General features: G+C 40.8%; 1 protein-coding gene across 1 annotated transcript in view; it reads left to right on the forward strand.

Moving 5' to 3' along the window:
- The first annotated feature begins 585 nt into the window (after window positions 1–585).
- PLEKHA3 (pleckstrin homology domain containing A3) overlaps window positions 586–13,815 on the forward strand; it is a 36,232-nt gene continuing 23,002 nt past the window's right edge. The window contains exons 1-3 of the mRNA XM_007965471.3: window positions 586–1,214; window positions 5,984–6,100; window positions 11,288–11,443. Of these exons, the coding sequence (XP_007963662.1) occupies window positions 1,175–1,214; window positions 5,984–6,100; window positions 11,288–11,443 (313 nt within the window). The 5' untranslated portion in view covers window positions 586–1,174. The remainder of the gene's footprint in view (window positions 1,215–5,983; window positions 6,101–11,287; window positions 11,444–13,815) is intronic.

The following is a 13,815-nucleotide window of genomic DNA, read 5'->3' on the forward strand; positions in this document are numbered from 1 at the left end:
CAGCACTGAGCCCGATTGATGTGCTTTGCTTAAAGTTTGCAAAATTCCATAAACCTGAAAATTACTGTCGATTATGCAAGATGACGATTGCGTCCAAGCAGGAGTTTCAAAAATCATAAAAGCTAGGGGGAAGTCCCCCTTTCTAGAATAAAATTCCAAAGTCAAGTTCCATGTTTTATATTCTAAATAAAATTGTGGCTATCCAAGGTTAATTATCGGCGTGATGACAGTTCCTTGGGGGACCCTCGCCATTCCTTGTCAGAGGACCCCGTCTGTTGCACATTGCCTTCATAGGAGATAATTTCAGACCCCTTGAATATGAGGAAAATACGAAGCAAACAGAAATAGGAAGGCTTTTATTTTTTCAGAAAAAACAAGATTTTATGAAAAAACAGGATATTATGTATTTTTTCAGAAAAAAAAAAACAACCCAGGAAAACCCGAGAGAACTAAGCGCCCGAGGGATGAGTGTGCGGGGAGCACCTCCTCGGGTGGGCACCGGGGCTGCGCGCGCAGTGGAGCCCGAAGGCCTCGGCCCCCGGGGGCGGTCGGCCTGGGCCTTGGCGGCCAGGGGGAGACTAGGGAGCCTCGGGACTGTTGGCCCTGGGCCCGTGAGAGGAGAAGGGCTGCCCTAGCTGGCAGGCCGAGGGTGCGACGCGCAGGTCCGCCCTCCTCACGCAGCCTCCGGCTAGGCGGCGAGGCCGCAGGCCGCGCCCGCTCCTTCAGCCCCGCCGCCGGGGAGGGGTTTCCCGGGACGATCCGGCCCCTTTCATCCAGGAAGTGAAAGCGACGTCGGGGTCAATGAAAACAAACGGGGAGCCCGGGGGGAAGGAAGGCAGGCGAGGAGGAGGCAGCGCCGGGCCGCGGAAGCGCGAGCAGGAGGCCGGTCTCGGTCGCATTTTTGCCGTTGTCGCGGCCGCCGCCGCCGAGGCTTACTCCGGGATGTCTGGGCCCGCGCCTCGCGGCCCCCGAGCTCCACGCGGCGCCAGCTGTCCCGGCCTCTAAGGCCGCCACGTCCCGGCGGCGCGCGCAGGCAGAGGGCGGCTTCGTGCAGGCGGCGGGCTCCGGGGAGGGGGCCCGGGCGGGCCGGGAGTGGCTGCCCCAGGCCCCGCGCCTACCCCATCACCGCGGCTGGCGCCGGGCCGGGAGGATGCGCGGTGTGGGGCTCTGAAGCATGGAGGGGGTTTTGTACAAGTGGACCAACTATCTCACAGGTATGGGGGCTCGCGTGATGAGGGAAGAAGGGAGAGGCGGGGGGCTTGGAGGGGCTTAGGCAGGAGGCTGCGGAGAAGGCGGGTCCGGGGCTTCTCTTCCTCCGTCTGGCCTCCGCGGACCCTCAGAGCGAATTCGCTGTACTCGATTCCAGGGCTTATTGAGTCCTTCTGGCCTCTTCAGGGGAGGGTTTAAGGCTGCGCACCTTCTAAAGAGTGGGAAGTGCACCTGTCACTTACTTGCTAGTGTGATAATACCAATCTTTGCCTCCCGTAGCCTCCGGAACAATTCTCAGTCACCCTACATGTGTTGTTGAGATCTCCGTCCTTATTCACACTTAGTATTCATACTTTAAGAGCATTTTGTTAATAATTGAGTTGTCAGAGTATTGGACTGGAAAGGACCCTTTAATTGTTTCAACTACAAGATTTAATTTTAAGAACTCTTTTCTGTATTTCTTCTAATTTCCTTAACATTTTATTTAAAAAAGTTGTCTTGTTGAGGTTGTTCGAGCTTAGCGAGCATGATTTTGGAAACTGTCCCCAGATAATATTCTCTTAGGGATTGTCAATGAAGTATCCTTACGTTGGGGAATTCTGTTAACTGTGTGGGAAGTAGTGGAAGACAGTGCCAATACACAGAAAGGGAGCAGGCAAGTCACTTTCACCTGTGAAGTGGGTGGAAGGGAGAACTTTGAAGAAATCAGAGGCCAGCAGGAAAGGGCTCCTTTCCATGACATTGGCAGTCTGGCTTATTTAAAAGCTCCTTAAATTTGAGTTGTAGTCCAATCTCTGCCATCAACCAACAATCAAGGCAAGTCAGTTATTCTTTCAGGACCTCAGTCTGGTAAGGCCAGGGTGATTAGCTATTTTGTCCTGGACATGCCTTCCAACTCCAGAATTCCATGACCTCACTAAGTGAGAGGATGGTTTTAACATAAATTCGAACAGTAAACAGATTTTTTGGGGCGGTCTAGCATAGGCAAATCATGACTTGCTGCCCACTTATTCCCTCTGCCAAAAGTATCGAATCCCTCAGTAATTGTGTGGTACTCTCAACTTGTGTCCACCTGATCTTGTGCAAAATGTGCACATAAACTTTTTCAGGCATAAGCACTGGGCTACAGTTATACCTGCTTTTTGATTTCTTAGAATGCTAAAGCCAGATTGATAGCAGCAAATGCTTTTAACATTTATGATACACAGATATTTTATTTTGTTCAAACTAAAAAGTCAATTTATTTCTATAAGTGACATGTTTTAATGGGAAACATTTAAAAGTTAGATAAATATTTTTTATTGGGCATTTTCATTTGGGCCCTTGTGAGAGCAGTTATACTGTTTGGTTGAGGTATAGTGTTAACTGTTAAAGACAATAGAGTGCTTCACCCCTGTAGTCCCAGCACTTTGGGGGGCGGACGTGGGAGGATTGCCTGAGCTCAAGACCAACCTGTGCCACACAGGGAGATGTAGTCTCTACTAAACAAACAAACAAACAAAAAAATTAGCTAGGTGTGGTGGTGCACGCCTGTAGTCCCAGCTACTGAAGAGGCGGAGGCGAGAGGATTGCTTGAGCTAGAGAAATGGAGGCTGCAGTGAGCTAGGATCAGTGAGCTATGATTGTACCCACACATTCCAGCCTGGCTAACAGAGCGAGATCCTGTCTCAAAAAGCAAAATAAAACAAAAAGACAGTAGCTTGTATGCTTTGAGATGCAAATGCTCATCCCATTGCAAGTATTCCTAAGCATGGTGTTGTGGAGGTCATGCCAGAGGAACCATTGGGTCATTACTGAGATGAGTCATAATTTAAGAATTGAGGTGAAACCTGGTCTTGGTGGCCATGTCCTCATCTCCTATGGTACAAAATAACCAGTGGTTGAGCTTTTCACCGCATGTGATTTAGATTGTAGTCTTTGCAGGGCATTTAGTCAACTTCTAGTATGCATTGTAGAAGCTGGTTGAAAAGAAATCTTTTGGTTGGAAGAATTTCATTTTTAAGAGTTAAATTTGAGTCAACAGTGTGCTGATGATTAATTTTAGTTCATCATAGGTCATAAGGATGAGCAGCTGTTCATACTAAGTGATCTTTCAGTGTAATGATAGTGTTGTTCAGGCACAGTGGCTCATGCCTGTAATCTTAGCACATTGGGAGGCTGAGATGGGCAGATAGCTTGAGGTAAGGAGTTTGAGACCAACCTGGCCAACATGGTGAAACCCCGTCCCTACAAAAAATACAAAAAATTAGCCAGGCATGATGGCTTGCACCTGTAGCCCTAGTTACTTGGGAGGCTGAGGCATGAGAATTACTTGAGCCTGGGAGGCAGAGGTTACAGTGAGCCCATATTGCACCACTGCACTCAAACCTTGGCAACAGAGTGAGACTCTATCTCAAAAAAAAAAAAAGATAGTGTTATTCGAGAATCCTTTGTAGAGAGTAAGAATTTCAGTAACATTTGGTAGTTTGAGATAAAAAGAATAAAAAAAAAAAAGAATTTAAAAAAGGGAATACCTGTGACTTTTTCAGATATTACCCTCTGTTATTTGAGTGTGTGAATCAATTAGAAATTGTTTTATTAAATGTTTCTTCAAAAAGTGTGTAGAGATAATTAACAGGCTTGATTATATTAATATGTTCAACCACTCACCTTTCATGTTGCTGCAAATTCTAAATGAATCATTTTGCCCAATATTTGTTTTAAAGAGATATTGAATTGCAGTACTGCAGGCTTGCGAAATCATAATTTGTCCTATAGGCACACTAGACCTGGGTGGAGGAGTGTATTTTCACCACCCCCTGCTTATAATTTGTTTGACAAGGTAAATTAGTGTTTGGAAAGATAATGTTTTTATCATTTCCATGCATGATCGATACAATATACTGTCAAAGATATATTGTATGTCTATATTCTCATAGTTAATATGAAATATCTGCCAGGTGTGGTGGCCCACACCTGTAATCCTAGCACTTTGGAAGGCCAAGGTGGCAGGATTACTTGAGTCCAGGAATTTGAGATGAGCCTGGGCAACATGGTGAGACTTCATCTCTATAAAAAATTTAAAAATTAGCCAGTCTCGGTGGTGTGTCTATAGTCCTAACTACTTGGGAGGCTGAGGTGGGAGGACCTTTTGAGCCTAGGAGGTCGAGGCTGTGGTGAGCCATGTTCGTGCCACTGCACTTCAGCCTGGGCAGCAGAGCAAGACCCTGTCTCAAAAAAACAAAACAACAACAACAGCAGCAATCCATGAAATATCTCACTTTTGGGGTATTTATTCATTCATTTATTTATTCAGTCACTTGAGAAATAGATTTTTTTGGTACCTCTTATGTGCCAGGCACCATTCTAGTTGCTGGGAAGGCAGTGATGAGCAAGATAAAGTCCATATACCAAAATAACTTACTTTCTAATTTGTTTAGGTCTCACTAGGGAATACTCTGTTGTTTCACAAAAAGGAATCTTCCAGGAACCTGAAAGTTGCTGGTTTTTAATTGCTTTAGATATCTATCTTTCTGAACTGTATTACTGCCTTCCCTGCCTTCCTAAACAAGGTTACAAAGTAAAATTTAATCTTTTATGATGACTCAGTGTTGTCATTTCAAAAGTGTTAGAGATAAATCCTTTTGGGGAATTAAGTCCTGGATCTGTATTAAAGTGTAAGGATGATTGACCCATCTCCCCTCTCGGCACTATCTGACCCTGGAAAGATCAGATTAATCATGTGGCAGACTATGGCCACATGATTTGAACACCCACGGTTTAAAATGTACATTTTAGCCATGAACACTTGTACTGAATTGTTATTTAATAGTCACGGAAAGAACAAGGACAGTCATGTTGCCCCCAGCATGGTCACCATGTTAATAGTCAGTGAACTGTTGTAAATTAGTAGCATGCTTGATAAGACTCCAGAGAACACCAAGTTTGGCTTCAAAGAGGAGTGGGAATTGGGTGCCAAGGAAAGCTATCATCCTTGTCACCAGCTTTGGCATGGAGCCAAGTCTGTGATAGATGTGAGCTCTGGTCACTGAATAAATATCAGTTGAACAATTGGAGTTTCTAGGATTTCTGCCCTAGCTGTGCAACTGCAGACAAGGGAAGAGGGGATCACATGGGGAATCTGTGTTCTCACCATAGGGTATGTAGCTTCTATTTAAGAGACTGGAATTCATTTAGCACTCACTGTGTTTAAGGGAGTTTGCTTAGAAGTATGTATTTCATAAGAGTCACATTGCAGAATTAGAGGGCCAGGTGGCACCTGAGAGGTCATCTTGTTCAACCTATACATTTTAGAGACTGGAAATTTTAGAGATTTATTGAAATGAAAAGATTCACCCCCAGGGTATGATTATCCAATTAAAGACTGATACTATAGGTAAGGCTAGAATTCCTGTCTTCCATGGCTTTTCCCTTAATATCATAACCCCAACTCTGTTCCTTTTTAGGAAAAGAGGGCAATTATGCTATACCTGGTTTAGTGCTATTACTAAGGATGGGCCTTATGGGTTGTTAATGAGAACACTGTGAGCTAGAATTAGAAGTATTACTCCCTGTGTTTTTGCTGCTCTGGAGATTGCTCCAGAAATCTCTCCCAGTAAAGTGGAGACTGATGCAAAAACATTTTTGGTAAGCCTTGGTGATTAAAAATTTCATTGTCAGAATGTTATTTGAGAGCCAAGAAATAATGTGGATGGCAAGTTTTGAAATCACAGTTTTCTACGTGGTAAAAGTAATGTCTTTCTAATTGACCTTTTGTTATTTATGATCTTTTTAGGTTGGCAGCCTCGTTGGTTTGTTTTAGATAATGGAATCTTATCCTACTATGATTCACAGGATGATGTTTGCAAAGGGAGCAAAGGAAGCATAAAGATGGCAGTTTGTGAAATTAAAGGTAAGTGAATATATGGAATTAGAGGAACTGGAGGTTAGTCAAGGGTTCTTCAGCATACTCCAGACAAGGGTAAAAAAGGCATTTCTAACCATTTAGGGATCTTCTAATACCATTTATATCCTTAGCAGTCAGGAGTGGCATTTCATCACAGTTAACACAATTAAACACAGTTTTTGATAATTCTCCCTCTACAAATGTATTTTGAATGGAAATAACTTTTGCTAGTTTTCCAATTTGGATTTGACAAACAATTTCTTGTGGATACTACTTTAGTGTCCACCTTCAGTCTACAAGCATTCTATTTCATTATTGTTGTAATGAATAGAAAGATATTATAAAAATTGGAAGCTTTACTCCAAAGATAATGGGGCCAGCTCTGTAGGGTTTTGATGAAGTATGAAGTTGGAGTTGTAAACTCTGGTTCTTTGCTGAATTTGGAGGTAAGTTCCTCTGGGTGATAGAGATGGTTTCCTTTTCTTCCAAAAGGGGAGAAATAAAGCGATAGGTCCTGCTGTAATTTTTGTGAAGGAAGGTTTTATGGACCATTGATTCATTTGTGTGTGTGGTTGGGGTGTGTGGGGTGGAGGCGAAATCAGATAAAATGGCAGTGAAAAGTACTGAATTCTTCAAAGAGAATGAAGGAAAAACTAGAGTGCCAGGGGAGTGACTGTTCGACTTCCCCCTGGTCATTTTCATTTCTCCACTCTAGCTTAAATACTTGTCCTTCATGAAGTGTATTTCTTTTGATGTGGTGAGCTCTGGGTCGTAGCCATCAAATAGTCTTCCTGAAAGGTAGCCATTAATCTGACTTTAATTGCCATATATAAGTGTTATCTATGTTTGAACATTTTATAAATGGAATAATTTACTATTTTCTTTTGTGTCTTGCTTTTTTTTACTCAACATTGTGTTTGTGAAATTTATCTATATTGTTCTGTGTAACAGTAGTTCAGTCATTCTTATTGTATAGTATTCCATTGTGTGAATATCTCACAATTTTGGTATCCATTCTAGTACTGAAGGATTTTTGGGTTATTTCCATTTTGGGACTACAGTGACTAAAGCTGCCATAAACATTCTTACACATTTATTGAACATATGTGTGTATTTCTGTTTAGTGTATCTCTGGAAGTGGAGTGGAATGCTAAGGCATTGAATATTCATACATTCAGCTTTAATAGTCGTTAAAGAAAAACGTATTCTTGACACTTGTTGAAATGGTATGGCAAACTTTATTTAGGACTATTGTGATAGATATAGGGAGTATTGCATTGGAGGAGAGAAATTGGGCTCAACTCCAAGTACAAGGAAAAGTGGGAATTTATAGCCAAGGAGCAGGGTTAGATGGAGAGGGTATCAGTGGAGAGAAAGTTACTAAGAGGTAAGTGGGGATTCTGGCTAAATTGACCTAACAGGATTCTTGCTGAAGGCAGGCCAAGGCCAGGGTGATCAGACATTGCTGGGAGATGGTAGGGAATGAAGAATGTGGTCAGATATCAAGGGTGGGTGATGAAATATGGTGTTAGGGGATTCTGGCTAAACTGACTTAGTAGGATTCTTACTAAAACTGGATTCTACAAGGATGGAGAAGGAAGCTTAGGTGAGTACAGGACTCAAATGAGCCTGACTAAAATTTGGTCAAGAAGATAATCTTTTTCTTTTTTTCCTTTTCTTTTCTTTTTTTTTTTTTGAGACTGGGTCTCACTCTGTTGCTCAGGCTGGAATGCAGTGGTGTGATCATGGCTCACTGCAGCCTCGACCTCCTGGGCTCAGGTGATCCTCCTACCTCAGCCTCCTGAGTAGCTGGGACCAGAGGCACACGTCACTATGCCCAGCTAATTTTTGTGTTTTTTGTAGAGACAGGGTTTCAAAAACCAGGCTGGTCTGGAACTCCTGAGCTTAACCAATCTGCCCGCTTTGGCCTCCCAAAGTGTTGAAATTACTGGCGTTAGCCACTGTGCCTGGCCAATAATCTTTTTCAGAGATAATGCCAGATGTTTTCCAAAGTGATTATATCAATTTTTTCTGCAATCAGTCAGAGTATTAGATTGCTAAAACTTTGTATTATCCATTTTAAAAATTCAGAATATTTCTGGTGTTTGTAGTGGTATCTCATGGTGGTTTTTTATTTGCATTTCTTCAATAACTAATGATATTGAATGCTTTTTTTAGATGTTAGCCATTTGAATGCCCTCTTGTCAGGCGCATTAGCTCATGTTTGTAATCCCAGCAGTTTGGGAGGCCAAGGCAGGCAGATCGCTTGTGCTCAGGAGTTCGAGATCAGCCTGGGCAACAAAATGAGACTCCTGTCTCCACAAAAAGGAAAAAAAAGGTTGAATGTTCTCTTCTTTTGAAATCCTCTTCAAGTCTTTGGCCCATTTTCTAACTTTGGCTATCTTCCATGTTGATTTGTAGGAGTTCTTTGTATAGTCTGGATGAGTCTGTGTTGCAGATATTTTCTTCTACTCTGTAGTTTATATTTTCATTTTGTTGGTGATACCTTTTGAGGAACAGAAGTTCTTAATTTCAATGAAGTCCAATTTGTTAATTTCTTTGATTGGATCCCTTTATGACCCACTGAAAACATCTTCTATGTTGCTTTCTGGAATGTTTATAGTTTTACCTTTTATATTTAGGTCTATATTAGGTCTGTACTTGACTTAATAACAACCTTTCCCCCACTGCATCATGGAGATATCTTTGTCACAAAGCAAGTGACCATGTATGTGTGGGTCTTTTTCTAGACTGTCTATTCTGTTCTGTGGCCCTGTTTTTTTTTGTTGTTGTTATTAATCCTTGTGCCAATATTACATTGCCTTAATTTCTTTAGCTTTATTCTCTTTGTATCTGATAGCCAAAGTCTCCTAACTTTAGTGCTTTTTCAGTACTGTATTGGTTGTTAGCCCTTTGCATTTCCTTATACATTTTAGAATTTGCTTATAAATTTCCACAGCTATCTGCTGGAATGTTTGAAATTGTGTTGAATCTACAGATCAATTTGAGGAGAATTATATTCTTGATGATATTGAGTCTTCTGTTCCATTAACTCTGTTTAATTAGATATTTAATTTCTGTCAGTAATGTTTTGTAGTTTTGTGTTTAGAGGTCTCGTCCATCTTTTCTGATGTTTTGGAAGCATCATTTTTAAGTTTGTTGCCTTTTCAGGTGACAACTTTGGAGGGCACCCCCCTTGATTGGATACATAAATTCTGGTATGTTTAAAAATGAGTCGTCTTATTTTAGTTTCATCTTGTAGCAACATCATTAGAAATTAGAGCATTGCTTTCTTTGAAAGTAGGTATTACTGGTGCTTTCACTAGATTGGCAAGTAGCAAGGAAGAATTACTCTTATAGCTTTAGGAGTTCACTAGTTTTACCCTAGCCTAGAAATCTTTTGCATTCATAATTGCCTGTTGCATGGTTGTATGTTTCAGTGTCTGCAACTAAGAATGGCCCATGTAAGTAGAATAAGATAGCAATGTTTCTGTGGCACTTACTCACCATAATAGACTAAACATCTGGTCAGTATTTATAGCAATTAATTATTTAAGTTGGGGCTTCTGTCAGAGTTTGCTGGGACCCTCATAATTTGGCTCCTCCCAACTTATCCATTCATGAATATAAATTTTTTTCTTCTTCTTTTTTTCTTTTCTTTTCTTTTTGAGACCGAGGCTCACTCCGTCACCCAGGTTGGAGTGCCGTGGCGCGATCTCAGTTCACTGCAAGCTCTGCCTCCTGGGTTCACGCCATTCTCCTGCCTCAGCCTCCCGAGTAGCTGGGAATACAGGCGCCTGTCACTACTAATTAGCCCGCCCGGCTAATCTTTTGTATTTTTAGTAGAGACGGGGCTTCACCATGTTAGCCAGGATGGTCTCGATCTCCTGACCTGGTGATCTGCGCGCCTCGGCCTCCCAAAGTGCCGGGATTACAGGCGTGAGCCACGGCCCGGCCTTTTTTCTTTTCTTTTCCTTTTTTTTTTTTTTTTTTGAGACAGGGTCTTGCTCTGTCACCCAATCTGGAGTGCAGTGGCGTGATTGTAGCTCACCACAGCCTGTACTGGGCTCCAGTGATCCTCTTGCCTCAGCCTTCTCCCTCCTAAGTTGCTGGGTCTACAGGTGCTGGGAGTACATGCTTGTACCACTGTGCTGGCTAAACAAATATCAATATTACTTTGCACTACAATGGAAGCCTCTATTTTTGCTTGTTTCCTAATATTCTCAGTACATTCTGTGTTTATTTTCTCATTTAAGCTTTTTCTCATTCATTTTCTTAACCAAATCCTGCTTTCATCAAATCCTTCTTTCTGAAGCCTTTTTAATTTCCTGTCTTAAATTACTTTCTCTCATAATTACACAAGAAATCTCTGCACCAAAGAGTTAGACATATACGTATTCTGATTGTTTTTGGTGTGTCTGTTTGTATCTTGGTTAAATAGTCAACCGTATAGAAGCGAAGACATCTTTTTTTTTTTCCCCTCTATCTTCCCTTCTACTAGCACTGCTCTGAGCTGAGTAAATATTTATTGATGAATGACAACTTAACACAAATTTTGTTTTACAACAAAGACTTGGGATTGGCTCATCATAATTCCTGATTAGCTCTCTTTTCTCAGAGCATCAAAGGAGGTGTGTATTTGTGTGTAGGAGAAGAGGTAGAAAGAGGCAAAGAGATGAATGTGTTCAAAATATACATGGCTTCCATGTGTTATGCTATGATCCATAATTAAGGGCATATCATAGAGTTACTTTTCTGATAGAAGGTGGCTGTAGTTGTCATTTATTACATTCCTTCTATGTGTCAGGCACTATCCTAGCCTTGGGGGATATGAAAACAAAGACTTTACTTTCAAGGAAATCAGTAAAAAAATGTGTGATAGTGTAACATTCATTGCAGTTGTATTTAATATGATAAGTGGCCCCAAGGTGGGTGAGGGGGTCTCACTTCTCAGTAGTTAGTATGTCCCTGTTTTCTTTTTCATACTCTGTCATCGATTTGGCACCATTATCACCTGGGTCTATACGAGAATGTTGGTTTGGGGAGTGCCACTGATGCACTGGCTGCATCATGAATGATAGTTCATTGTTTTAGGTGTATGAAGCATCTGATACTGTGTGATTAGATGATTATTTGATTCCCCTTAAATTACTTAAGTCTATAACTGTATTTCCTCTTTGTTTTTCATCATAGTTCATTCAGCAGACAACACAAGAATGGAATTAATCATTCCCGGAGAGCAGCATTTCTACATGAAGGCAGTGAATGCAGCTGAAAGACAGAGGTGGCTGGTCGCTCTGGGGAGCTCCAAAGCATGTTTGACTGATACAAGGACTAAAAAAGAAAAAGGTAACTATAAACTTTTCCCTTGTGGTGAGAGTACTTTCTTAAATATAAATATAAATATAATAGCCTGTCCACTTTTAGTATCTATCCCAAGGAAATAATTAGAAATGTAGATTTACATATATCTTTATCATAGTAAACATTTTGTAAAAGCTATAAATTTAGGGGAATGTCTCAATAAACTGTTTCTTTCTTTCTTTCTTTCTTTCTTTCTTTTTTTTTTTTAAATGGAGCCACGTTCTGTTGCCCAGGCTGGAGTGCAGTGGCGCTTTCTCGGCTCACTGCAACCTCTGCCTCCCAGGTTCAAGTGAATCTCCAGCCTCAGCTTGCCAAGTCGCTGGGATTACAGGCACCTGCTACCATGCCCAGCTAATTTTTGTATTTTTGTAATTTTGTATGCTGGCCAAGCTAGTCTTGAATTCCTGACATCAGGTGATCCGCCCGCCTCGGCCTCCCAAACTGCTGGGATTACAGGCGTGAGCCACTGCGCCCAGCCTAAACTTGTGCTTTCTTTGGCTGATGTATAGACAGTAAGATGTTTAAAAGGAATTTCAGTGTGAGAAAATGCCCAAGGTTAAATGATCATTGAAAAAAGCAGGATTCATAATTACATATAGTGTTAGTATTCATTGGCTGGCTTAGGAAAGGTATGTAAGAATTGGTCAGATTGTTACCTTTGGAAGTGGAATTTGTGGGAAGGAGACTCACTTGTCACTGTATACCCTTTGGTATCTTTTGACTTTACCATGTATGCATATTGCCAATTCAAAAAGATTTTTAGAAACTGAAAGCAAAGCAAGTGATTTATGTTATCAGTTCAACTGTATACAGATATAATGTGAAAATGACAATTTCTTGATAGTGAGATTATAGTTTGTCTTAGTTCATTTTCTGTTGCTTTGACACAATACTTGAGGCTGTGTAATTTCTAAAGAAAGGAGGTATGACTCATGGCCCTAGAGGCTGGAAGTTCAAGATTGGGCAGCTGTATCTAGTTGGCTTCTGGTGAGGGCCTCATGCTGCATCATAGCATGGTGGAAGAAGCAAGGGAATGCGGGCATGTGCAGAAAGAGATCAAACACAAGAGGCAGCCTCGATTTATAACAACCTGCTCTTATAGTAACTATAACTGTATTTCCCATAATGTAGTTCCAAGAGGTTGAGAACTCACTCATTCCTTTGAGGAAGGTTTGAATCCCCTTTAATGACCTAAGCACTTCTTAGAGGTACTACTTTCCTAACACTGCCACACTGGGAACCTAGCCTCATCATGAGTTTTGCTGGAAACTAACCATATTCAAACCGTAGTACAGTTGTTTGATTTTTCTTTTCTATATTTTTTCTATTTTTCAAAATTTTTTATTAAGTATGTATTACTTTTATAATTAAATACACATTACATTAGTGAAAGCAGGTAAATTACAGGTATTGAGAAATGAAGGCTGAGGATTGAATTTATAACAATTTTGAAATATATGAAAACATTACAGAATATGGCTACAGGTAGGATAAGAAGGAATGGATATTCACAATAGCTAAAAGATGGAAATAACCCAAATGTTCATTGGTAGATGAATGGATAAACAAAATATATGATAGAATGTTACTCAGCCTTAAAAAGGAAGGGAAATGTGACACATGCTACACTGTGGATGAACCTTATAGACATTACAGTAAGTGAAATAAGCTAATCACAGAAAGACATATAGTCTATGATTCCACTTATATGAAATACCCAGGACAGTCAAATTTATACAGCAGAAAATAGAATGTTGGTTCCCAGGGTCCAGGGGGAGGTGGAAATAGGGTTAATGTTTAGTGGGTGCAGGCCTTCAGCTGGGGAAGATGAAGATGTTCTGGAGATGGATGGTGGTAATGATTTTACAAATATGAATGTACTTAATGCCACATTTTGAAATGAATACTTAAAAGTGGTTAAAATAGTAAATGTTATGTTTATGTATATTTTACCACAGTTTTTTTTTTTTTTAAAAGGAGAAAGAACAGGCTTAAATGTGAGCAGGAATTTATTTAGGTTAGATTAAACGGGCAGATAGAGCTGCTTTGTCCACTCTGGCAAAAGTGGCTTTGTGGCTAGGATCAGCGAGCAAGGCCACTGGGGCCTGGCCCAGGGAGTGTGGAGAATCACCAGAAATTTACTCTACGAATTTTCCTCCTATGTAGCTTATACTTCTAGTTTAAAAGGTATTGGCTTGTGAGTGGCTGAGATTATGGCTGAATGTTTAGTTTGTCTGGAGATACTAAGGAAGAAAGTATGCTCTTAATAAAAAATGTTGGAAATAGTATAATGTGAAAATGAAACTTAAAGGATCAGAAGGAAATAAATGAATGTTTATATATAATAGTTTTAATTA

The sequence above is a fragment of the Chlorocebus sabaeus genome, chromosome 10 (assembly GCF_047675955.1).
Source record: "Chlorocebus sabaeus isolate Y175 chromosome 10, mChlSab1.0.hap1, whole genome shotgun sequence".
Lineage (NCBI taxonomy): Eukaryota > Metazoa > Chordata > Mammalia > Primates > Cercopithecidae > Chlorocebus > Chlorocebus sabaeus.